Source organism: Neofelis nebulosa, chromosome 9 (genome assembly GCF_028018385.1).
Source record: "Neofelis nebulosa isolate mNeoNeb1 chromosome 9, mNeoNeb1.pri, whole genome shotgun sequence".
In the NCBI taxonomy this organism is placed as follows: domain Eukaryota; kingdom Metazoa; phylum Chordata; class Mammalia; order Carnivora; family Felidae; genus Neofelis; species Neofelis nebulosa.
Window position 1 is genome coordinate 74,121,446 of NC_080790.1, and position 24,468 is coordinate 74,145,913.

The 24,468-nt window shown below is 39.0% G+C and overlaps 1 protein-coding gene and 1 long non-coding RNA gene across 2 annotated transcripts in view; one reads left to right on the forward strand and one right to left on the reverse strand.

Annotated features, from left to right (window-relative positions):
- The window catches only part of LOC131485131 (uncharacterized), a 46,061-nt gene extending 38,070 nt beyond the window's left edge, over window positions 1–7,991 (reverse strand). The window contains exons 1-2 of the long non-coding RNA XR_009248654.1: window positions 7,438–7,991; window positions 6,605–6,820 (exon numbers count right to left, since the gene is read on the reverse strand). This is a non-coding gene — a long non-coding RNA (uncharacterized LOC131485131). The remainder of the gene's footprint in view (window positions 1–6,604; window positions 6,821–7,437) is intronic.
- An 81-nt stretch (window positions 7,992–8,072) lies between these two features.
- CALM2 (calmodulin 2) lies at window positions 8,073–22,671 on the forward strand. Its single transcript, XM_058684187.1, has 6 exons — window positions 8,073–8,182; window positions 13,818–13,848; window positions 20,620–20,763; window positions 20,861–20,967; window positions 21,202–21,337; window positions 22,028–22,671. The coding sequence occupies exons 1-6, from the start codon at window positions 8,180–8,182 to the stop codon at window positions 22,054–22,056; spliced, it is 450 nt and encodes a 149-aa protein (XP_058540170.1). The 5' UTR covers window positions 8,073–8,179; the 3' UTR covers window positions 22,057–22,671.
- The last annotated feature ends 1,797 nt before the right edge of the window (window positions 22,672–24,468 follow it).

The following is a 24,468-nucleotide window of genomic DNA, read 5'->3' on the forward strand; positions in this document are numbered from 1 at the left end:
ATGACTATCTTTCTTTCAAATGTTTCATCCAAAAAAAATTTGTCAATCAGTGTATGTGTACAGAGAGAGACAGAGAGACAGAGAAAGAGAAAGCAAATGTAGCAAATGCTAGCCATTGCTGAATCAAAGTGGATAGTATATGAATGGTTTATTGTATCATTCTTTCAATTTTTCCATACATTTGAAAATTTTCAAAATAGAGAACTAAATTTCTGAGAAAATATTTGACAGTTAAAAAAATGCTTAATCTAGAAAAAGAGAAGCTCTTTCATTCCTAATTAATCCTGTTATTGTAATAGGGGCACATCTATGTCTCCCTCAGCCCCCACATGAATGGCAGGGGCCGTGACTCTTTTCACTTTGGAACCAAAGAAAGCAAGAATGTGGCGGTAAAATAAAGAAGATGTTTTCTCTAAGTGACTCCCATTTTTCTCATGGAGGAGGGAAACCAAGCTCCCTCCTTCCAGGAAAGACCATGGAAAATCACAAGAAGTGATAATTCCCCAGCAAGTATACATTCTTTTGTTAGTATGATTTCATGGCATCAAAAACAAAAACAACATGAGGAATTTAGTAAGTACAGACACTAACCCATAGCTTTCTAATCAAGCTCTACTAGGATGCATCTGATCCCATAGCCACATCAAACTGTGAACCTTCTTTACAGACTGGCCCCTGGTTCCTGGTTTCTCTATAGAAGAGAGGTCAGTGAATCTCAAACTGGCAAAATGGCAGATGGGCTTCCAAACTGAAATTGTTACTGAGAGTTTCGTGGAAGATATAGTAGATAGTATAATTCATAGCACACAGTAAAGAAAATTGAAATATGGAAAATGTACGAAAGAGAAAAGGCAAGTAAGTAGTTAAGTTTAGAACAATTTAAAATCTTTTTTCAAAGCAGATGATGATTTACTACAAGTTCCATGAGGAGAACCTAGAAATACGGGATACATAGTTAAATGGGGACTAGAAAAAAAATGTGAAGGGAAGGAGGACCCCAATAGCATCAACTTTAGAGCCACGAAAATGGGAATCCTGATTGTTTAAACCAAAGGATAATCACAAACCAAGCTAGTAGGGAGAAAACGAAATTAAAAATTTGACGTATAGATTTGAGGTTAAAAGTCGAGGTTGCAGAGAATTCACACTTCCATGTAGGCCCCCATGCTGCCAATAGAATACCAACCACGACATAAATCACCTTTTTTCTGTGAAACCAGGCACTGTTGAAAGCACAATTTTTTTTTAGCTTAATTATGTGGTGGTTAATTGCTTTAATTCTTACTTCATCAAGCTAATGCAGTCTGAACCTTAAATTTTCTAAGATGAGAAAAAATACAATTTGAAAATTGTATAAACAATTATACAATGACATAAAAAATCCCAAGGAAAATGAAAATTACATTTGATTAAATATGTATTTAGAATTTTCAAATTTATTTAAATAATAGATTAGAAGACGAGATTGTCTTGCTGGCTACTTTCTATGTTACTTGTTTATTTATTTATTTATTTATTTATTTATTTATTTATTTATTTATTTAAAGTTTATTTATTCTGAGACAGAGAGTGTGCAAAAGCAAGGGAGGGGCGCAGAGACAGAGAGAGAGAGAGAGAGAGAGAGAGAGAGACACACAATCCCAAGCAGGCTTCATGCTGTCAGCACAGAGCCCAACGCAGGGCTTGATCTCATGAATGGTGAGATCATGACCTGAGTCAAAATCAGGAGTCAGACACTTAACTGACTGTGCCACCTAGGTGCCCTTTGTTTTATTATTTATAAGACAACTCACACTTTGTAATAATCTTCTGAGTTATTTTTCAAAGCCATGTGGAAAAGGCAAGTGCAAAATGATAATATCTTTGTCCATTCGTCCACTTACTCATTCGACAAAATTACTGGGCATCAACTGTGTCCCAGCATGAAGCAAGGTTGTAAGGGTGCAAACACAATTACGGTCCCTCAAGGGACTCAGCTGGTATCACCAACCTATAAGGAAATAGTACCATAAGGTGTTATAAGGATATTTTGAGAGAGAGTGATTATTTATCTTTGGACCAAAGGGAGACGGCTGGTGGGTTAGGAAGACAGCACAGGGGATATGATGCTTGTGCCAAAGATGAGCACATGTGTAGCAGGCAGTGGGAAAGTGTGGAAGGATATTCTAGGCAGAGGGAGCAGCATGAGGAAAGACAAAATGGAAAACAGTGTAGTGTATGCAGATATCTGCAAGTGGTTCAGTGTGGCTTGGGTGACAGGGAGGTGCTCTTCAATGAAGCTAGAATAGAGGAGAGTAGGTTGGGGTGAAAATATGAGAGGTTCAATTTGGATGTGGTTTTAGGGCCTGAGGGCCACCAGAAGAGTCGCCAGTACGCATTTTTAGGAGTACAAGAGAGGGCCCTGGCCTAGCCTCACTTCAGAGAACCTGGTTGTGTCCCTCCTTCAAATACACCTCTACATAAAGGGCCAAGAGGACATCCTACCTAGAACCCACATTCCCCCACCCCTTAAGACTATTCTCTGTCCCTAGGATTACGGGATTCCTTGATCAAATAGCACTGACCCTGCTTCCCATGTAGGCTTCCTCCTCAGGTCCACTCTCCAAAGAGCAAACTGTATCTCTAGGGTGCATGTCTCTAGGCCTTGAAGGATGGACAAGAAGCAACTATTTGTGGGGCTGTATATGGAGCCTACTCAGGACCACAGTGTCCACACAAGTGAATATGCAAGACCTCTCACAATGTGGATGGAGCTGGCAGTGAGAAAAGAAATGGGTAGGCTGTGGGTTAGAGGATGGCTTCCTTATACTTCCACAATTTGGTCGGTAAGTTTAAGATTCTAAAATTGGCCATGGCTGTCCAGGTGATTATGAAAGTTTATCTCTCAAGGTAGAAGAATAGAACATATTCGTTTGTTAACTTGACTTACAACTTCAACATATTTAACATATGCTATACAAGCATGTTTGTACTCTTGACTGAGTCCACAAATGTTAGGGCCAGCCTGAGTGGCTGGAAATACAATCAGGAGTTTAGGGAAGACTTTACCTCTGGCCATATTTGGAGGTCATTGGCACCTAGCGAATGCTATGGGAGTGGGAAGTTTGCTCAGGGCAGATGTCAAAGTCATAAGGAAGAGAGCCATGGCTTAAATCTGGAGGCACATTACCCTTTAAGCAACAGGTGCAGGAGCCAGCCAAGGAGCTTGAAACAAATTGCCAGAGAAATAGAAGTATTAGGAAGGGGTCATTCCCGAAGCCAAGAGAGAAGAGTATTTCATGAGGAATGAAATGGTCAACAATATGGACAATGTATGTAATGTGGTCAGCACAGTGGCTGGCCCATGGTAAGCACCCAATCGTCAGTGGCTGATGTACATTAGTGAATGTACTAATGATGATGTCAATGATGGAGGTGGTAATGATATCTCTATTCCTCTATGTGTCTTCTTCCTGCCTCAAACACTTTTTCCTCTTTGTCCATCTCTACTCAAATCGCTATTTATCACATTCTCTAGGATGTCATCCCCTTGCCCATTAGGTTGTCCTCCTACATGCTCTCATGGTCTCCTGTGCTCATTCTTATCATTGCACATTCTGCAAGTAATAGGCTACTGGTTTTTATTGATTGAGTGGTCAGTTTCTAGGGTGCCCAATCACACTGGTTTGCTTGAGACTGTCTGGCTTTAGTGCTGAACGTCCTATGTCCCGGGAAAACCTTCAGTTTTAGGCAAATCCTAGATGGTCACACGAAAATGACATCTCAATTTTTTTGAATGAGCAAATAAATAAAAGGCGGTATGTCAATATCAAAGCTAATGACTCTCAATTTTTCCTATGTATATGAGCATAAGCCCATGCAGGATGTTTTTTCTGTACCCTCTTCACCTCAGTTTATCGAACTGAGGATGCTGTGGGTAAGACATTCTCATGACCTGTTTGGATTCCTGTCCCAGCTCTGTTTCGCCCCATAATCCTGGAAAAGGATAGCTTCACTTTTTCAACCAGAGCTCCTTATCCAATCCACAGAACAAGAAAATGATTTGAGTACTATTTTCTCAATTCTCTCAAAATTGACATACAACACATGCCATTCTAGATGCATAGGAGAGAAGCTGAGGCATACCTTGATGCCTTAGGGCATTTAGGGCTTAATTCTTTCACCTGTCAAGAATCACATAGGCCCTACAATCAAGAATGCTGCTCTGATTGGCCTCTGCGCTTGTTGGTTAGCACAGTTGGCTGGAGGAGAGAAACTATGGGAAGGAAATATCAAAGGATGGGGCTTATGTTATCTGTGTTCTGCAAACTGAGGAACTGGGGCCTGGAGAGGAAGTACATTCTCATTTTCCTAAGATGGACAAAGGTAGAAAGCTGTGAGATCTCACCAATCAGGAAGGGGAAAAAGAAGACAACCAACCGCCTCCTAGGCCTTGACGTGACAGTTGTCATCAACTTTGCTTCTCAGTTGGCAATTGCCAAAGTCAGGCTGCACTGTATGTCATCTTGTGGAAGACAAATGCTCTATAAATAAATTGACTTGGAACAGTCTCAAATACACATAAACCACAATGGCTTTAAATGTAAGTCTTGACTTTTTTCTCATTTTCTTTCTCATCTTGGAGAGGTCAGCAAGGAAGTTTCTGCAAGAGAAGCCTTACTGAAATTCAACCTAAGAAACCAAGAACTTTCCTGTAGTCTCTTTCACACATGCTTCATTACCAAATATTTGTTTAAAAGCTTATTGATTCAATACCTAAAACTCTAAGCATGCACGTATATATTACACTTAAGCTTTTGCTTGTTATACGTTATACATGAATCCTTTTAAAAATTCATTTTCTAGAAGAGGTGATTATTCACTTTGTCATTCAATTTCCTATCATTAAAAATTTCATATGTAAAATCATGCATGCTGACGGGGTACTGTGTGAAGAGAATATTTTTAGTGACTAAGCTGAGAGAAAAGATTGTTGATGGCTTTTCCATCTGAGGAAGAATCAGAGACAAATTTCTGAGGAATACCTTGAAAGATGTGAGAGCTACCAGAATGAACAGTACAGGAACCATGGCCTTAGGTCTGTGTCTCCAGCTTAGATTCTGAAGCAGAGGTACCCACTTTTAACTAACATTCTCAATGGTATTTCATTTGTGGGATAAAGTTAATTACCTCCCCCACCCCCGCCTCATCACATCACTACATTGGCAAGGACAGTAGAAGCACAGGATTCTGAGTTTTCATTAAATAGCCATTCATCTGAAAGGAAGGTCACAGTGCTGCCAATACTAATTGAAAGAGCACTTACTTTATGTCTGATTTACATGACTGAAAGAAAGAGGATCCATCCCTGGCCTAGTAAATACTTTTGATGGTATGAAGAAATGTCTAAATAGGCTAAAGGAGGTTAAATTCCACTGAAGCTTTCCAAGTATGTGCAGATAGCAGTTACAGAACATCCTGGTCTTGCTGGGCAACCTTCTTCTCAGTAGGCAAGATTTCACCTTGGCTTGCTAAAAATGCTGCTTGCTTAGGTTTCAAGGGTCCACATGCCTGTGCTTATTACTGGGAAATTTTAAGGCTTTAATGTGGCCTAAGATGATTCTTCTGGACAGCAGCTCTACCAACAACCTTCTTGAGGAAATGCAGTCTGAGCATTAAACCCTAGTTCCTTCCTAACTTCCCAGCAACCCTCTCCTGTGCCTGGCAGGTTCTAGTAATGCCTAATCACTGGCAGCTCCTCCACCAGGCCATGCAATCAAATTGCATGACTCTTGGCCTTTGCTCTGTTTTCTTTCATCTGGAACTTACTTCTCTTTTCCTCCCTGCCTTTTGCCTGTTTCCTAGGCCATTTATCATAACAGACTCAATTTAGGATTTATCTTCTTTAGAAATCCCTTTTGGAACCTCTGTGGTGCGCTAAGGTCCCCTCCTCTGTGCCTTGTAAACCCCTTCTATGGTAACAACTACACTGCAGTCAAATTGAACTCACACAGGTGTTCACTATCCGATTATTAAATGTTCCAGGTTATGAATATGCTTACTTATTTGGGGTGGGACTAAGGAGCTAATTTAAAAAAAAAATGCGTGTGATAAAATACACATAAAATTGACCACCTTAACCATTTTTAAGTGTACAGTTCAGTGATATTAAATACATTCATAATGTTGTACAAATATCTCCACCATCCATCCTTATAACTCTTTTCATTTGTAGATATGAAACTCCATACCCATTAAACAGTAACTCTCCAGTCCCCCTGCCCCAGACCCTGGTAATCACTATCTAATAATCTAGTGGTAAGCCCCTAGTAGATTACTATCTGTCTCTGTGATTTTGACTACTCTAAGTTCCTCATATAAATGGAATCAGGGGTGGCTAGGTTGGTTAAGCATCCAACTTCGGCTCAGGTCATGATCTTGCAGTCCAAGAGTTCGACCCCACATCGGGCTCTGTGCTGACAGCTGGAGCCTGCTTGGGATTCTGTGTCTCCCTCCCTCTCTGCCCCTCCCTGTTCTTTCTCTCTCTCAAAAATAAATAAACATTAAAAAAAAAATGGAATCATATAGTATCTCTCTTTTTGTGACTAGCTTATTTCTCACTTACCACATAATGTCCTCAAGGTTCATTCATGTGGTGGCATGTTGTAGAATTTTCTTCCTTTTCAAGGCTGAATAACATTCCATTGTATGTATATACCACATTTTGCTTATCCATTCTTGTGTTGCTTCCAAGTTTTAGCTATAGCGAATAACACTGCCTTGAATATGGCCATACCAAAAGCTCTTCAAGATCTTACTTTCAGTTCTTCTGGGTACATACCTAGAAGTGGAATTGTTGGATCATATGGGAATTCTCTTTCAATTTTTAAAGAGACTGCCATACTGTTTTTCCATAGTGGCTGTACCATTTTAGGTTCCCATCAACAGTACACAAGGGTTCCCATTTCAAGGAGTGAACTCTGACAAGTTTTTTTAAACGTCCGTTTAAATCTGAGAGGTTGGAGACCCAAATGGGCAAATTTGTAATGAGGGTAAGGTATATTACAGTGACCACTTGGGTGCTTACCCTGTGCCAGAAACTTTAACATTTTACATTAATCTAATTTTCATATTATTCTAATCCTTACGATAAGCTTTTGAGATAACTATTACCTCCATTTTACAAATGAGGCTAAAGATTAAATGACTCCTCCAAGGTCACACATCTAACAAAGTGGACCAACCAACACTTGCACCCAGGTCTGACTCCAAACGAGGACCCTTTATTCCACACTATCAAGGGGCTTTGGGGGTGACTAATCCGACAGAATCTCGGAGAGGTGGTTTCTGAGTGACTTTTCTGGGAAAGGACCCCCTGGTAAGAAAGGCGCATGGCAAGTCTAAACGGAAGACCCTTTCGGATTAGTCTCACAGCTAAGCAGCTGCATTTATCCTTACCTAGATTTTTATTGGTTTCGTGAAGGAGTAAAATGAAAAACGTGTGACCTCCACGAGGCCGAGAAGCTGAGCGCGGGGTACAGGTTTCCTGGGGTCTTTCAGCGTCATTCTTTATCTGCCTAAGGTGTTTTCGCCTACCCCTGCACAAGGGGCGGGAAAGTGTGTGTGTGAGTGTGGGAGAGAAGGATGGGTGGAGGAGGAAGGTTCTCCAGCCAAGCGCAAGGAAAGCGACTCTGCCGCCTGGCGCAGTTGCCAGGACAGCGCGGCCAGACCAGCAACGGCAGAAGCCGCACCGCGTCCCGGCGGCGGCTGCGAGCTCGAGTGACGCATTGCAGGTACGAACCAGCCAATCGGAGGCCGGCTCAACGATCGTCGGATACAAATCGCCACCACGATGCTCCTCCGCGCCGCAAAGTAGGGCCCTTCGAGCGCGACTCCACGGGCCTTTTAACGGGCTGGCTGGGGAGTGAAACCCACTCACGTCATTCGTTCGTCTGCTTCCCTTTATCTCTTGCCTCGTCGAGTAAGTAACAATGGATAAAGGAGTCTTGAAAAGAGTTAGAGAGGAGGGGGTTGGCCGGGACTCGTTTGCGATGTTCCGTTATCTGGCATGCGGCGGAGGGATCTGGCGGAGGGAGGTGTTTATGAGGCGCTGGGGGCGGAGGAGGAGAATTAGTCCGAGTAGGGCGAGCGAGCTGAGTGGTTGTGTGGTCGCTTCTCGGAGACCGGTAGCGCTTGCAGCATGGTGAGTGCGTCGCTAAGCTGCCGACGCTTAGCCTGAGGTGGGGGGGGCGAGGTTGAAGCGAATTTGTGAAAGAAAGGGAACTCTGCTCCCCCACACCCATCAGGAGTGGTCTTTGCCAGAGAGATGGCGCGAAAGAGACTGGGGGCACGGCGGCGGTTGCGTCGCAGGTGCTCCCCCATCCTTATCCTTCTTAGGGAGGTGTCCCCCGGCGAATTGGGGGCTGGGAGCATTGCCTACGAGGCAGCGAAGCTCCTCAGGGGCTTGGCTGGGTGAGGATCATAGATCCGGGTTGAGGGGTAGTCCAGCACATGGTGGAGGCGAGAGAGTGGAAGGGCGGGGGGTGGGGGGCAAAAGCCTCGGGTCTGGCATCCCGAAAGGTCAGTCCTGGGGTTGGATTCAAAAGCCCAACGGACGGTTAGTGCTGGCGCCAGGAAGCGCCTTTGTCCGCTTGCGGCCGCCATGCGCCGAGGGGGCGGGAGGGAGCGCGAGGCCCGGGGTGAGCGCCAGCGCCGCCGTTAGCCCGCATCCCCCGCGTGCCGGTGGAGGGGGGGGTGCGGGGGGCCGCGCGAGTGGGCGCGGCGCGCTGTGTGGGCTGAGCCGGAGCCGCGCGGGGAGCGGCCGGGGGGCGGGGCGGCGGGGCCGTGGCCGCCGCCCGCTTGACTCGGCTTGCGCCCCAGCTGCTGCGCTGGCACCTGCAGGGCTGCGGAGGTATCGGCCCGCGGCGCTGCGGGGCCCGCCGGTTGGGGATGGGTGGGGGAGGGCGGCCTCGGCAGTTTCCCACCCCCCTCTGGTGGCGAGAAGGAAGCTCGTTGAATCCTGATCTTTCCGCTCCATTTGGGCTCTGGGCCTTTTCCACCACCCATGGCTGGACAATTGAAAACAAATTTTTCTTCTTCTAAGTGGCTTTGTCATTGAAATGAGCTGCATACCTGAAGTCTGTCGCATCCTTACAGTGCGCGTCTTCTTGTTAGAGAAAGTAATCAGCTCCAGCTTGGATCTGAAAGGCGTTTCCTGTTCACCTACCGAAAGCAAGCTTTGGGGTGACTGCGGTTCTGTTGAAAGTCGCTTTTATCCTCCCGCAGTAGTTGGAAAGAGCCAGTGTCTATATCCTATTCTTGAGTACTCACGTGCACTCCTAATGTCAAAGAACCACATGCACAGAATTGCCCCCGCTCCCACCCCCTTGAAAATGAGTCGTATTTCCTTACAGAAATTGCCAGACCATCTTAACGTGCAGTTCAATTCGTTTATTCAGTAATGGGTATCAAATACGGTAGTGATAACAAGAATATGCCGAGGGCGGGGGGAGCAGGGAAGTTTAAAAGTATCTTCCCGTCTCTTGAGACCGGAACTCCTGGTTTTTTTCCTGTTTAAAAAAAAAAAAATCTAATGAGGGCGGTAATTTGCAATACCTATTTTGTGTTAACGTCTGCCAAGTGGTTACAGCGATGGGTGTGTCCAGAAGGCAAGGTGACATCTTAAGCAGGAGTTGGGAATTCTTGCCAACTGAAACCTCCAGCCTGTATGGGTGTGGGGCGAGGAGTTCGCCTTGGATAAACGAGTGATTATTTAAGTTTGATGCACTGGTTCTCTTGTGATTATTTTAAATTATTCTGGATTTGAATATACTAGTTGAATTTACTCTTCTAGGTGAAACAAGGTGTACATTATATGCATGTAATCAAGATTCTAAATTGTGGGGTAAATTTTTAAAAATGTTTTCAAATGAATGGTAAAGTTTTTTCCTAATCAGTCTAATCATTGAATCGGGAGCTCGAATAGATTTTCTTGGTAATGCATGCAGTTTGTTATGTATGTACGCTTTCATGGTCCTATGCCAGGGGTAAGCTTTTGTAGTTCCTGTTTACACTATTGGTGCGTTCGATTGACAGTCATTGTTATGTAAAATTAATTAGGAAGTTGTCTTAAGGTAACTTCATAATTCTAAAACCTGGAGATTTAAAATTAGGACTCTTATCAACTTATAGAATAAAAATTTGTGTGGAAGCGGAATAAGATTGCTCCCATAGTTCTTGGGTTTATATGTAGTTGATACATGCTCATTGAAAGGGTGGGGGATTGCTTTAAGAAGACTTGGGGCCCAACTGATAAGTAAAAGATGTGAAGAGGTAGAAAGTTTTTGTGCTTGTTTAAATAATCATTATTGCAAGGGCATCTCTGTTAAACTGAGGAAATCCACTATGGCCTTGTTAAAATATATAGAAGTTTCTAGATTTAGTTATAATGATCAAATTAGACCTTTAGTAAAGATCCTAATTTCTGTGAAATAATTTGTTCTAGTGGTTTCTTTATATGATGCTACATAGTACTGTTCTGTCAGAATTATATGTTTACTAAAATAATTTAAAGACTATTTTGATATAGGTAAAATAAATACCCTGACTTCTGAAATGTGGAAGAAACTTAGTAAGCCTTTGTTGTATCTAATACTTGGAATTAAGAGGAATGAATGAAAGCTAGAAGTTTGTGTTCCGTTTTAAGCCTATGGATTCGTCTATTCAAATAAGAATTTTGGATTATTTTTAAACTGCCATTCACTAGATAAGTTCCAAGAGTATCCATGTCTACTTTTGAATGCCAGTTAGGAAATGTTTAGTAGGTACATAATACATTCACTTTTCAGGTCACACATTAGTCTAGATTAGTGTTTCTCAATGTTTACAAATCACCTGTGGTTCTTCAAAATGCAGATTGTACTTCAGTAGGTCTGATGTGGAACCTGAGAGCGTGCTATGCCTGGAAGCTTTCTCTGTAGTGACCAGAACAGTAGAAATTCTATCAATTGTAGAAATAAAGGAGTAAGAACTAGTCATCTCTCTAGTGGATTGTTCTTCACTTAACTGAGATAAACACACGTGTTAATGAACTTGAGTTTTCCCGAAAGTATAATTCTTCTCGTTCTTCTAAGAAAATGGCATTCTCCATAGACAGAAATAAGAACCAGATTTATTTGCATGTAGTTGGAAAAGGCTTACAAATTAGAGTGCTAGGGAGTCGTGTAGTTTTGCTTTTAGTAGGCCTTAATCTGAATGTTGCTGATAAAGTTTATTTTAAAAGCTTGAACTCTGGTTTAGTAGTAAATACAAAAGTTTCTTTAAGTTTCTTGAAACAATGCAAGCAAAATCCAGGAGCACTTTGAAGGCTGAGTAACAAAATGTAATGGCCCCATGCCATCTTGTCTGCTTTCTACCTCTAAGAAAACACATTCTTAGAAAAATTCACAAATAAGCTTTAAGGAATAAACTATCAAACAGAATGCCAAGTTACAATATAGTGCTTTTAATTGTAAATGGATGGGAAAAGTAAAATTAAGAAATAAACTTCCATGTGGCAATAATACATTTTGAACTTAACTTTGTAGAAAGGATAAATTTTAAATAGGCATCTCCATATTACATGACAAGAGAAGCACATGTGCTTATGTATATTTTGATCCTCCAAAGTATTTCATAAGAAGTAATCTGGTAATATAGAGTGGAGTTAAGATGACTGGTATAAAAGACAAAGTATAGCCGGATGAAAATAGACTTCAAAATACCTGCATATGATACAGTCTGTGAGATCTTTAATGAGGGCCCTGCTACTGTCTGTAACGAGATAATGATGCCATGCATGTCTGTGTGGAAGTTGACTATAGTCAGGTTCATATTTAACATTGTAGGTTTTTTGATAAGTTAACATAAATAAAATAATTATCATTGAATTCTTGGGGCTGGTCCTTCACATAGTTTCTTACTGTGCACCATAACCTTGTAAGGTAGGTATTGTACAGATGAAATTGACTATGAGCAGTTGAGTAACCTGTCCAAGGTCACATGGCTATTAAGTGGCAAAGCTCTAGGATATTAGTCCAATGACTCAAAACACCATCCTTTTTTGTCTACTCTGCCCTTTCTTCATAAATGATAGAAATCCTGCAAAATGGGATTGGATTAGAAGTAAATCCTTTATAGTCTCTAACAAAATAAACATCAAGTCAGTGGATTTACTGTGTTTTAAGTCTTACTCCATAGGGAAAACAACATAGGACTGATTTTGTATCAGATACTTGGTGGAAGATTGGGATTTGGAAGGATACAAGTTGGGGTTTTTTTCAACTTCTGCATTTGAACTTAATTGTTGCCTCTTCAATTTTAAGATAGCAGACCTTTGGCTTTTTTCTTTTTTTAAATAGAAACCAGTTGAGTTTGCTTTGAGGTCAAATGAAAATTGTTGAGCAGGGAGAGAAACTTTCAAGCTTTCTGGGTCCTTCCCACATTTTGTCATGCTGTCCACTAGAAAAAATGTGATGTTATTATTCTATATTAAGGTATTTTTTTTCCAGAGCTGTGTTCCTTTAAAAGAGTGAAACCAGGCAGTGTTTATTCTTTCATACCAGTAAAAGAATGGATTAATTACAGAATGCTTGATTTCATATGGGTAAGGATATTAGAAGGTAGTTTCTTGTTCTGGGTTCTCAGTACCACATGGGTTGTTTCATGGGTTTATGTACTAGTAAGTGGTGAAATGTCCCAGGATGAAGGCCACATGAAGCACAAGAAGCCTTGGTATTTTTTAGATATGTTTATAAATTATGGTACTCTGCATTTAAAACTTAGAGGTATTGAGTATGTCTAACACCTTTTTGTTTAATTCTGACTTTACTAGGTACTAATTTTGAACTCCTCCCAGAAATTTAACCTGAACCTCTTTCCCTATCTGTATGATAAAGAATGATACCAATACAGTTATTATGAAGATTGAATAAAAACCATGTATATAATGGACTTTAGCAAATGCCTGGGCTTTTTTTTTTTTTTTTTTTTTTTTTAAGCAAAAATAAGTAACTCCTCTCAGTGTTAAAAAAAAATCACAAACCTTAGGTTCACTTTGGGGTTTTAAAAGTCAAGAGAAAATGGATAGCTGGATTTAACATTTAGTAAATAATGTAGTTCGAGTGGTTAGAATCCTGGATTCCCTGCAGTTGCCTGGCAGGTGAGGAGAAGTAAAAACTGGAGCTTTCCTGTTGCCTCAACTAGGACAGCTTGGAGTTTTATCTTTATAATAGATGGGATTTTCACTTAGTATTTTTTTTTTTTTTTTTTAAGGTTTGGAAAATCCTTTTCATGTCCAAATGATGTGTTTAACCTTTTATAGGGGTAACTTTGAATGTAGTCCTTGGACATTATTTTTGGTTCAGTGGACATTTCTTCTAATAGTGGTTTTCATCTAACAGAGGAGGTGAGCTTAAGTTTAGGTATCCTAATTTTGAGAAAGGAAATAATGTTTTTGTTGGATTCTATCCTTGCTTTAGAAGAATAACAACTCCATTTAAACTCTCTAGTATTCTAGTATGCCAAATTGCTTTTTTTTCCCCTCAGTTTTTGTGAAATTTGGACTTCAATATGTATTCTGAAATAATAGCTTGGTTTAAATATTAAACTTGGTTAAGACGCTTTCATTTTTCACGTGCATTTTCTCTCTGTTGCTCATACTAAGGAATGTTAGACTAAATGCAGTTTATGGTACAAGGTGAAACTTGAAAGTTTTAAAACTTGTTTCTTAAAGTTTCTTAATTTAACTGCTAATCTGTATACTCTGAAGTCACTTACCTATCTCTGTGATCTCTTTGTAGGCTGACCAACTGACTGAAGAGCAGATTGCAGGTAAGAAATAATAAATTGTACCCATTAGATTTCATTATAAAGTGAATAGCCAACCTCAAAATAAGTTATTTGTATGAAAGAATTAACTTTGGGGGTGCCTGGGTGGCTCAGTCGGTTAAATGTATGATTTCGGCTCAGGTCATGATCTCACAGTTCGTGAGTTCAAGCCCCTCATCGGGCTGTCCACTCTTAGCACAGAGTGCACTTTGGATCTTCAGTCCCTCTCTGTGTCTGCCCCTGCCCCGCTGGCATTCTTTCTCCTCTCTCTCAAAAATGAAGTAAAACGTTAAAAAAAATAATTATCACTCACACACACACACACACACACACACACACACACACACTCAGTTTGCTTTGCTCTATGCAGTAGAGAGTAACAAATGAGTGTAATGTAACATAGTAATTGAATCTGCTTTGTCAAATGAGAAGGTACGCTTGCCTGTGAAAGATGTATGGAGCTAACCGTAAATAAAGGCAGGTTTTTGGGGCACCTGGTTGGCTTAGTTGGCTGAGTCTGAGACTTGGACTCCGGTCATGACCTCACAGCTGGTAAATTCGAGCCCCACATCAGGCTCACTGCTGTCAAGTGCGGAACCCACTTTGGGTCCTCTGTCCCCCATCTCTTTCCGCTCCTTCTCCACCTAGTGCTTTCTCGCTCAAAAATAAACATTAAAAAAATTTTTTTTAAGGCAAGTTTTTTGGCTATGTGGGTATATACTTTGGAGCTTGGTGGTGGTGGTCTTTGTTTTTCTTGAAGATTATCTTTCAGACATGAATTCTGGGTAGTTTTTAACACTGCCAACTCCAGACTACTCTTCACAAGAAGAAAAGAGCCAAGTAGTAATTAATAGGTAACTTGAAATGTTGAATCAGGACGGGAACATTGAATTTACCCCAATTTAAAGTAGCTAATATTTTAACCTTAGAATTGCACATGGGATCAATCTGAGATAACCATTATCTCTAGAGAAAGACTTAAATCCAAAAGTTAATCATTCTGTTTTACAAATGTGTAATAAGTTGAATTTTGTCTTAAAGAACAGTAACAGCTATTGAAATGAGCTTTTAAATCTTGCTATGGCAATAAGTGAAATTGTTACGTGAAACTTGTCATGTTGTCTTTATGTGATAACATTAAATATTGGTACTTTTGATTTTATTCTAACACTTTGTGATGGCTGGTTAACATCAAAATGTTGGAGAAACTAGCAAAAGATTTTTTTTTTTTTTTAATTCATTGTAGTGTTAAAATGCTTTTCAAACTCTTCTTTACTTTCTTCAGACTTTTATTAACACAAGTATCAAGCAGTTTTAACTACCAGTTTTCCTGGTAGGCAAGAAGTTTGAAGTGTTCCAAATCGCTAAAGCATTTTTTTTTTTTAACGCTAGAGAAAACTGAGAAGCCCAGTTGGAACTCCACTATATATCCCATTTAAAGTAAGCCCCCACCAATGTAAACACAAATTTGGAGGACCCAGAAATCACTAGTCTCCTCAAACATTCATCACAAATACTATTTCATAGGACTGTGTAGAGTAGAAAGCTCCTTAGCATTAAGGACCAAATATATAAGTAAGTTTTATTTTTACTTATTGTGTGAATTTGACTTAAATCTGAGAATTGCTTTCTGGGATTGATAAATTGCATGTACTGAGTGCTGAAGCAGTCAAGCAGAGCTTTGGAAATAGTTTCTTTGTTCATTTATATTATCTTAAATGTGTCCATGAAATGTAAATTACTCTAAAGTAGTGTTGTTGTTTTTAATAATGTCTCCTTTAGGATCTGAAGGGCTAATTAATATTTCCGGTCTTAAATTCTTCTCTAATACATTTACCTCCCTGTCTGCCTTTCATTTCTTGGTATTCCTAGTCAGATAGTTATTCCTGCTGTATATAACACAGCATGTTCACTTTCAAATGTATCATTTGAGGTATCTGTCACATACCTGGTGCTCATTATTGCCCTCCCAACCACACATACAACTAATTATCAAAACAAAATTCTTTGTTTCTATTAAATAGATGAGGATCAGTCTTCAAAGACTGATAGCATTTTCATAAAGAATTCTAGCAGTTCACTGGAGCATTCACTTTAGGATAAATGTGGTCTTTTCATTGACTTTCATGATATAATTAAATTTCCAGTGGGGATGGGAGAAAATCTATTTTATATTTTAGATTCTGTTCCTACCCTGCATTTTCCTAGGCTTTTATTTATTTTTATTGTTCTGTTTGTTTATTTTGAGAGAGAGAGAAAACAAGCAGGGGATGGGCAGGGAGGGAGGGAGAGAATCCCAGTCAGGCTCCACACTATCATGACAGCACAGAGCCCGATGTGGGGCTCGAACTCCTAAACCACGAGATCATGACCTGAGCTGAAATCAAGAGTCGGGCGCTTAACCAGCTCAGCCACCCAGGTGCCCCTTCCTAGGCTTTTAAAACCATTCCTTGGACCCCAGGTTTAGTGAACCTTTAGAGAAGCCAATGCTTTTATTCTACTAAAATAAAACCCTGTGAGATCAGGGACCTTTTTGTTGCCTCTTGTATCCCCTGTGCCTCCCACATAGTAAGGACTGAAGAATGGATACACTTTAAACATGTTCCAGAACACCATCTACTGTATCCTAAGAGTTATTCCTCTTCCTTCGAAAATCCCTTCCTCCTAATTTGATTGTTTTAATGTCCACCTTTGAGGTGGAGGCAAATTATTTTCTTTATCCTGATAAATTGTAATCACTGGGAGCTAGTAACATTTTAGAGTCCTTATCAAAAAATGAAATGTTAACAAGCTTAATAAATAAATCAACATTGAATATACTAAGGTACTTTTTAAGCTATTTTTATCTCCATATGATAACCATTACTACTTCAGATTTGTTTAGAAATTCTAACAGCAAATAATGTAGAAAAAGCATGTCTGTTTAGGTGAAGTTACTGGAATTGTTCACATTACCTAGTCTTAAAAGGCAATCCAGAAGAGTCCAGTGTGACCTTACTAACAAGTTAATTTTGTTGATGACCCTGCCGTGATATCAGTTGTTGGTGTTTGACATTTAGGGGACTAATAAGAAAAACCTAACAAGAATTTTTCTTTTTTGAAGTTCCAGTGTAGGGGTAAAACTTACTTGATAAAAATAATAATCTTAGTTTACGTAGTGCCAACAAAAGTCTGATACATGCCCTTTGTGAGATTATTAAGTTCAGAATTTTCTAAGTACTAGGAAGTTGGTAAACAGGCATTTGATTTAAGTCATTCATGGGAATTTCTGTTTAGAATGGTGTACATCTATACATAAAGATAATTTTCTTGTGACTTAAGTTATTAGATGATAGATGCCATGTGTTCAAACCCTAGTAGTTTATGCATTTCTAGTCAGTATTTCTAAGTCCTGCTTGGGACTGGGGGACAACCTGAGTAAAATGGAAATGTCTTCAAATTCTACTACTTGTGGGATTTATTGATCTGTTTTTGTCATTGAGTCAATCTAGTTAATCTATTATATGCTAATTTTGTAAAAATCAATTCTTTGCCACTAAGCTTCTGAAACAAGGGGAGTTTGTCTGAAAACAATATTAAATGGAATGGAATTGTCTTGTTACTGAATGTAGTAAATTGCCCAACTAGTCAGTGATAACTTGGTCTAAAGCTAAACAGTTAAGAGATTTTAAGCAGAAGAAGGTAATGTGGTAATCTAAAAAAGTAGTAATAGCACCAGATAGTTGTGTGGGTAGTTTTATTTTATTTTGTTTTATTTTTTTTAGTATTTATTTTTGAGAGAGAGTGAACACAAGCGGGGGAGGGGCATAGAGAGAGGGAGACACATAATCTGAAGCAGGCTCCAGGCTCTGAGCTGTCAGCGCAGAGCCTAATGGGGGGGCTAGAACTCCTGATCTGTGAGACCACGACCTGAGCCCAAGTTTGATGCTTAACCCACTGAGCCACCCAGGTGTCTCTGTGGGTAATTTTAAATAAAGAATCCAGTTAGAAGGCTGTTGTAATGGTCTAAGCAAAAGATGACAGGGCCATGAAACAAGATAATGTCTTGTAGAGATGTAAAAGGAATGAAGCAGTGTTCAGAGGGAAAGAGTTAAAAATGTCTTCTGCTTGCATTCCTAGGGTTGCTGGGGAATATAGAATTCTTTTTTGTAAGTCTTACTTGGGGTCAGCCAGGGGCGATGTCTTTTAGGAAGTCCAAAATAAAGGTACTATAGGGTGGGGAGGGATACATTCTAAGACCCCAGTGGATGCCTGAAACCACTGATAGTACCAAACTCTAGTTTTTCCTATGCACACATACCTATGATACAGTTTAATTTATAAATTAGGGGCAATAAAAGATGAACAACAGTAACAATAATAATAATATGCTGTAATATAAGTTAACATGAGTGTGGTCTCTCATATAGCGTATTCACCCTTCTTATGATGATGTAAGATAATAAAATTCTTGTGTGATGATATGAAGTGTAGTGAATGAGGTAGGCATTGTGATGTAGTGTGTTAGGCTGCTATTGACTTTGACAGTATGCCAAAAAGATCACCTGCTTTTGGACTGCAGTTGGTGTTGGTAACTGAAACAACAGTGAAACTGTGGGTGGGGGAACTACTGTATTATGTTAAGGAGAGAGACCAGTAGGCTAAAGAAGTCTTCATTATAAGTGGGCATCGGGGCGCCTGGGTGGCGCAGTTGGTTAAGCGTCCGACTTCAGCCAGGTCACGATCTCGCGGTCCGTGAGTTCGAGCCCCGCGTCAGGCTCTGGGCTGATGGCTCGGAGCCTGGAGCTTGTTTCCGATTCTGTGTCTCCCTCTCTCTCTGCCCCTCCCCCGTTCATGCTCTGTCTCTCTCTCTGTCCCAAAAAAAAAAAAAAAGTGGGCATCAATGAAATGGCCAGAGAGAAGAAAAGGGATAAGAAGATTGGTCATATCTACATGTGAGAGAGATAAATGGGAGAAAGAGCCTTTGACAGTGTAAGGTAGGAAGTAAACTGAAGTACTGTTGTGAAAGCCAAGAGAAGTTTAGAATTTTTTCAGTGTTTTGGATGCTGCAGGAAAATGAGATCATCTTTTTCTTGACACTTATCAGACATAGCTCTGAGTGCTTTATGTTTATCAATTAAATTCATAAACTTAGTAAGTAGGTTCACTTATTCCTGTTTAACAAAAAGGAGGAAGCTGAGGTAGTAACTTAACTTGCCTAAGGTTACATTACTAGTAAGTAGCAGAGCTGATATTATTTAACCCAAGTGGTTGAGTTCCAAAGTCTGCTTTTTAGTTTCTATGCTATATGGCCTCACATACTTAAGCACAATTGTTCGATTGAGCAACTAGATCGTTATTGGTAGACTTGGCATTTTCAACTGATGAGTGGAGCTGGAAGTAATTGTAATAGTGGATTCGTAGAAGAAATGTCAGTGATGGTGCTTCCCAAGATTGGGGGAAGATAAGGGCAGGCACCTAAGAGAAAATACAGGGTTTGAATTTAGTTTTAAACTTAAGACACATGATACATGTGTCTTCAGTGGAAGAGTAGTTGAGACTAGTGAAGAGATTATGATGGATTGAAACTGGGAGGAGTAGGACATGGGATTATATAAGAGGGAAGCACACTATTTCTTAAAACATGTCAGGTACACATTTTCAAATGGATAGATATTTTGAGGGAACTTAGTGCTGTGAATTTGGAACTGCTTTTGGATTTGCATGCTGATGGGGTCTGATACCTTTTTAAAAAGCACCCTACCAGAAAATACTGGTTTTGTTACTAGCTCATTTATATGATCTTGCATTACCAAATTTAATTTCTGCTTTAGTTTATAAAATAAATGATGAAGCCAGGAATTCTGGACTGCTGTTCCAACAGCTTTCTATGTAATGCAGTGGTGAGTTAAAAGGAACATAATTTCACAAGACATCTTAAAGATCTAAGATAATAATATATTTCACTATATTAAAAGTTTGGGATATTATATATACATATATAAATTTTTTTTTTTTAATGTTTATTTTTGAGAGAGAGGGAGACAGTTTTCCGAAGCAGGCTCTGCCCTGATAGCAGACAGCCTGATGGGCCCGAACTCATGAACCCGTGAGACAATCTAATTGACTGAGCCAACCAGGCACCCTTGGGATTTTATATTCTAAATAAAGGTCTAAATTATCTTTGTTCTTAGTAATACAATACTTAGCTAAAACTAACCATTCATATCTTGATCATCCTGTTGTTAGTATCATTATAGATTATTTGGTGATAGTTCCTTAGATCTCAGAAAAGGAAACTAGCCTATTGCATATTGTTCTGAAGTTTAAAGTTTTTTTTGTTCTTAAATTAGTAGGTTCTTAAATAGGCTTAATTTTAACTTTTGAGGATTACTTCAGACAGAATGCATATAGTTGCTCTATGGAAACACATGCTGCTACCATAGTCTTATTTTTCTATTTGGAGCTTCAGTAGAAAATAGAGAAGTTTTGATTCTTTCAATCCAGAATAATTTTGACTCTTATCTGTTCTTGATATTGGAGCTCTCTCTGTAAGATTTTAGGTGAAAAAAATTGCTGATATGTCAATATGAACAACATATTGGTATGATTAGCTAAAGATGTTTGAAATATCACAAGGTCTTCGCACCTAATTCTTTAGGAATCAAAAGCTGATTTCAGGTGCTACCTCCATATATATCTTTGCTTTTAAGAATTGATTAATTGATTTCATTTAGGAGTTTACTTTTCATTGTTGTTAATTTGTACATTTGGATTGGTCTCTCTTTAAAACAGAATTCAAAGAAGCTTTTTCACTATTTGACAAGGATGGTGATGGAACTATAACAACAAAGGAATTGGGAACTGTAATGAGATCTCTTGGGCAGAATCCCACAGAAGCAGAGTTACAGGACATGATTAATGAAGTAGATGCTGATGGTAAATTTTTTTTAATTGGGGGTTTATTTGGGGAGGGGGAGTCAAAGAGGGTTATTTAAATCCTGTTGTAATATTTCAACTAAACAAACCATTTCAGGAAATGGCACAATTGACTTCCCGGAATTTCTGACAATGATGGCAAGAAAAATGAAAGATACAGACAGTGAAGAAGAAATTAGAGAAGCATTCCGTGTGTTTGATAAGGTAGGTATTCAGGGATTGGATTTGTTAAATTTTGAGGATGACTCTTGGCAAGAAGGCATCACTTGACTTTGGAACTAAGAAATGGTGATTTCAGTGTAGGCTATCCTGCTTTGTCCTCCGTGACCTTTAATTTATAGTTCAACTACAGATTGTTTTTAGTTGGTATGTATTTCTAAAGTGTATTTTTTTCCCTATGAGTCTGTAATTTTACTTATTATACTAAATTTTTTCTAGGATGGCAACGGCTATATTAGTGCAGCAGAGCTTCGCCATGTGATGACAAACCTGGGAGAGAAGTTAACAGATGAGGAGGTTGATGAAATGATCAGGGAAGCAGATATTGATGGTGATGGTCAAGTAAACTATGAAGGTAAGTCTTTCACTACCTCCTTCTGCACTTTGATTTTAAGTTATAGGTGTTTGTTAGGTATCTGATAGGTCAAAATTAGGGACCTCCCCCCTCATAAAGATGATAAAATGGGTTTTTATATTTATAAACCTTTAGCTTTTCAGAGTGTTTTCTATGGATTAGGCAAAAATCATCACCTGAGAACTTTTTTAGAACGGTTTACTATTGGTCCTATCCATATACCTAGTATCTAAGTTTGAGAAGCATTGTACTGCAGACTGCTGAATTGATCTTTGTATAATGATTGTAGAACAGTTTGAAAATCTTTAAAATTATTTCAGGATCCTCAAAATGAAATTAAGGTGACTTTCCTTCATTGGATTTATTTTTCCTCTAATTCGCTTTAGTCTAAAACTGTTTACTTATGCTTCCATTCAAAATTACCATGTTATACCAAACTTAAGAGCAAGAACGCTTCTATTTACAATAGCTTATTAAAAGCATTAATTTGGTTTATTGGCTAATGATCCTTAGTAATTTTAGTTTATGGAGTTCCAGCCTTGACAGTCTAAGTAAACTAGCTTTCCTCTGTACCATACGGTATTTTTGAGGAAAGAAAGGGGAAATGGAGACTGCTCAGATATTGAGTAATATGATTGGTTTTGTCAGTCTTTTGCCATTGACACTTCTTGTGTGCTTCTTCTTTTTCAGAGTTTGTACAAATGATGACAGCAAAGTGAAGACATTGTACAGAATGTGTTAAATTTCTTGTACAAAATTGTTTATTTGCCTTTTCTTTGTTTGTAACTTATCTGTAAAAGGTTTCCCCCTGCTGTCAAAAAATATGCATGTATAGTAATTAGGACTTATTCCTCCATGTTTTCTTCCCTTATCTTACTGTCATTGTCCTGAAACCTTATTTTAGAAAAATGAACAAGTAACATGTTGCATGTGGCTTACTCTGGATATATCTAAGCCCTTCTGCACATCTAAACTTAGATGGAGTTGGTCAAACGAGGGAACATCTGGGTTATGCCTTTTTTTTAAGTAGTTTTCTTTAGGAATTGTCAGCATGTTGTTGTTGAAGTGTGGAGTTGTAACTCTGCGTGGACTATGGACAGTCAACAATATGTACTTAAAAGTTGCACTATTGCAAAACGGGTGTATTATCCAGGTACTCGTACACTATTTTTTTGTACTGCTGGTCCTGTACCAGAAACATTTTCTTTTATTGTTAACTTGCTTTTTAAACTTTGTTTAGCCACTTAAAGAAAATCTGCTTATGGCACAATTTGCCTCAAATCCATTCCAAGTTGTATATTTGTTTTCCAATAAAAAAATTACAATTTACCCAACTGTTGCTCTGAATCTGAGTCATTTAATTAACTTGAGGTCAATTTTGAGAATCAAGTGGGGTGGTTTTTACTTAGTATAATTTAGATGTTTTTATTTGCTTGTTTTTACTCTCTAGATTGTGTTTAGTTTTGAAATTATGATACTTCCTTCAAAAGGTTTAAGTGAAAGATTAAAAAACTTTTTGTAAGTGTACGTAACATGGGAACTGGCATAATGTAGGTGTTTAGTGTTTCCTTACTCTTCAACTTTGGCATATCCACTTCTCCGTATTAACTTCATCCATGCAATGATTTTTTAAAATATTTGTTACAAAAAACAATCCAAAAGAAGGGGAGGGTGTCATTATGCTTTTACTTCTATTTGCTAATGTTTTATTCATAGTGCTTTTTCTTCTTCATAAGGCAAAAGAGAACTTTGGGTTGTCCTGCCTATCTGCAACATGTTTTACAAAAAAGTTATCTTTAGGAGGGGATTGGCACTTCTGGTTTTAGTTTTTGCTTGCTTCTAAACCATTGCTTTATAATCTTAAGCTCAAAAAGTGGTTATCAGGGTTTGTTTGTTTGTTTTAGCTACCTTTTAAATACTTAATGCAAAATTCCATAGTAAACCAGAGCCAAGATTAAAACATTAAGTATAATTGTTATCTGATTATTGTAGCCACAAGGTTTATCTTCCCAGGGGGTTAATTCATTTGGCAGGCTATTGCCCATCTTGGACTATTTCAATACCTTTATTCTACCAGAAAATAGAAAAGTGGATGGTTAGTGAAGGAAAAGGGAACTAAGTAGGTTTTAGAGCGAAGTTACAGGCATTGATAATCCTAACGGGGTGTTACATTATTACATGCTAGGCAGGCAATCAATTAAATAGAAAGACCTTCATTACATGTAATAATTAAGTGAAAAGGAAGGCCAGCAAAGTATTTGGGGCAAAGATTAACATGCCTGGGTGTTGAGTCACAGTAGTCTCCAGTGTATTAAACATGGGCTTTGGAGTTTTATCTCAACAGTGTTCATATCACTGCTGTGTGTAAAACTTGAAGAGGTCAGTGTTTTCTAAGCCTCAGTTATTTTGCCTGCAAAATGGGTATAGTTGAGCCAACTGGTTTTTAACTTGACTTTTACAATAACGAAGGTAAAGTACTTAGCATATTTCTTGGCGTTTGCAGTAGGTGTTCAGTTGATGTTACTACGCTCTTAAACCAGTTATGACTCTAAAATGAGGGAGTTGGTCAGAGTTAATCTTTCACAGTTCCAACAGTTTTTCCAATCCCTACATTTTGAAGTTTACCTAGGTTAACAGGTTGGAAGGGGACACTATTTAGGGGTACTTTGGTATATCATACTGATTTTTATGTTCTAATATTCACAAAAGTCACAAAATTGGCATTTTGTTTTTATAGGAAATTGAAGTGAGCAGTTTTATATAATTTAGTGGGTCATGTTTGGCACGTACTGAGCTGGATGCAAATCTCCATTCCACTTCCTACAATAATCTTATGGAACTCAGGACTATTTTTGAACGCTTTAGTTCTATGTTCAAATCTTAACCATATTGCCTCTTTTAGTATCGCAGGATTATGGTAATTGATAATTCTTACCCTAGTACCATCTGTAACATGTTTGCTCTCAGATAATTTTTTTTTTAACATTTATTCATGATTGAACGATAGAGACCGAGCATGAACAGGGGAGGGGCACAGAGTGGGGAGACAAAGAATCGGAAGCAGGCTCCAGGCTTTGAGCTGTCCGCACAGAGCCTGATGTGGGGCTCTAACTCATAAACCGTGAGATCAT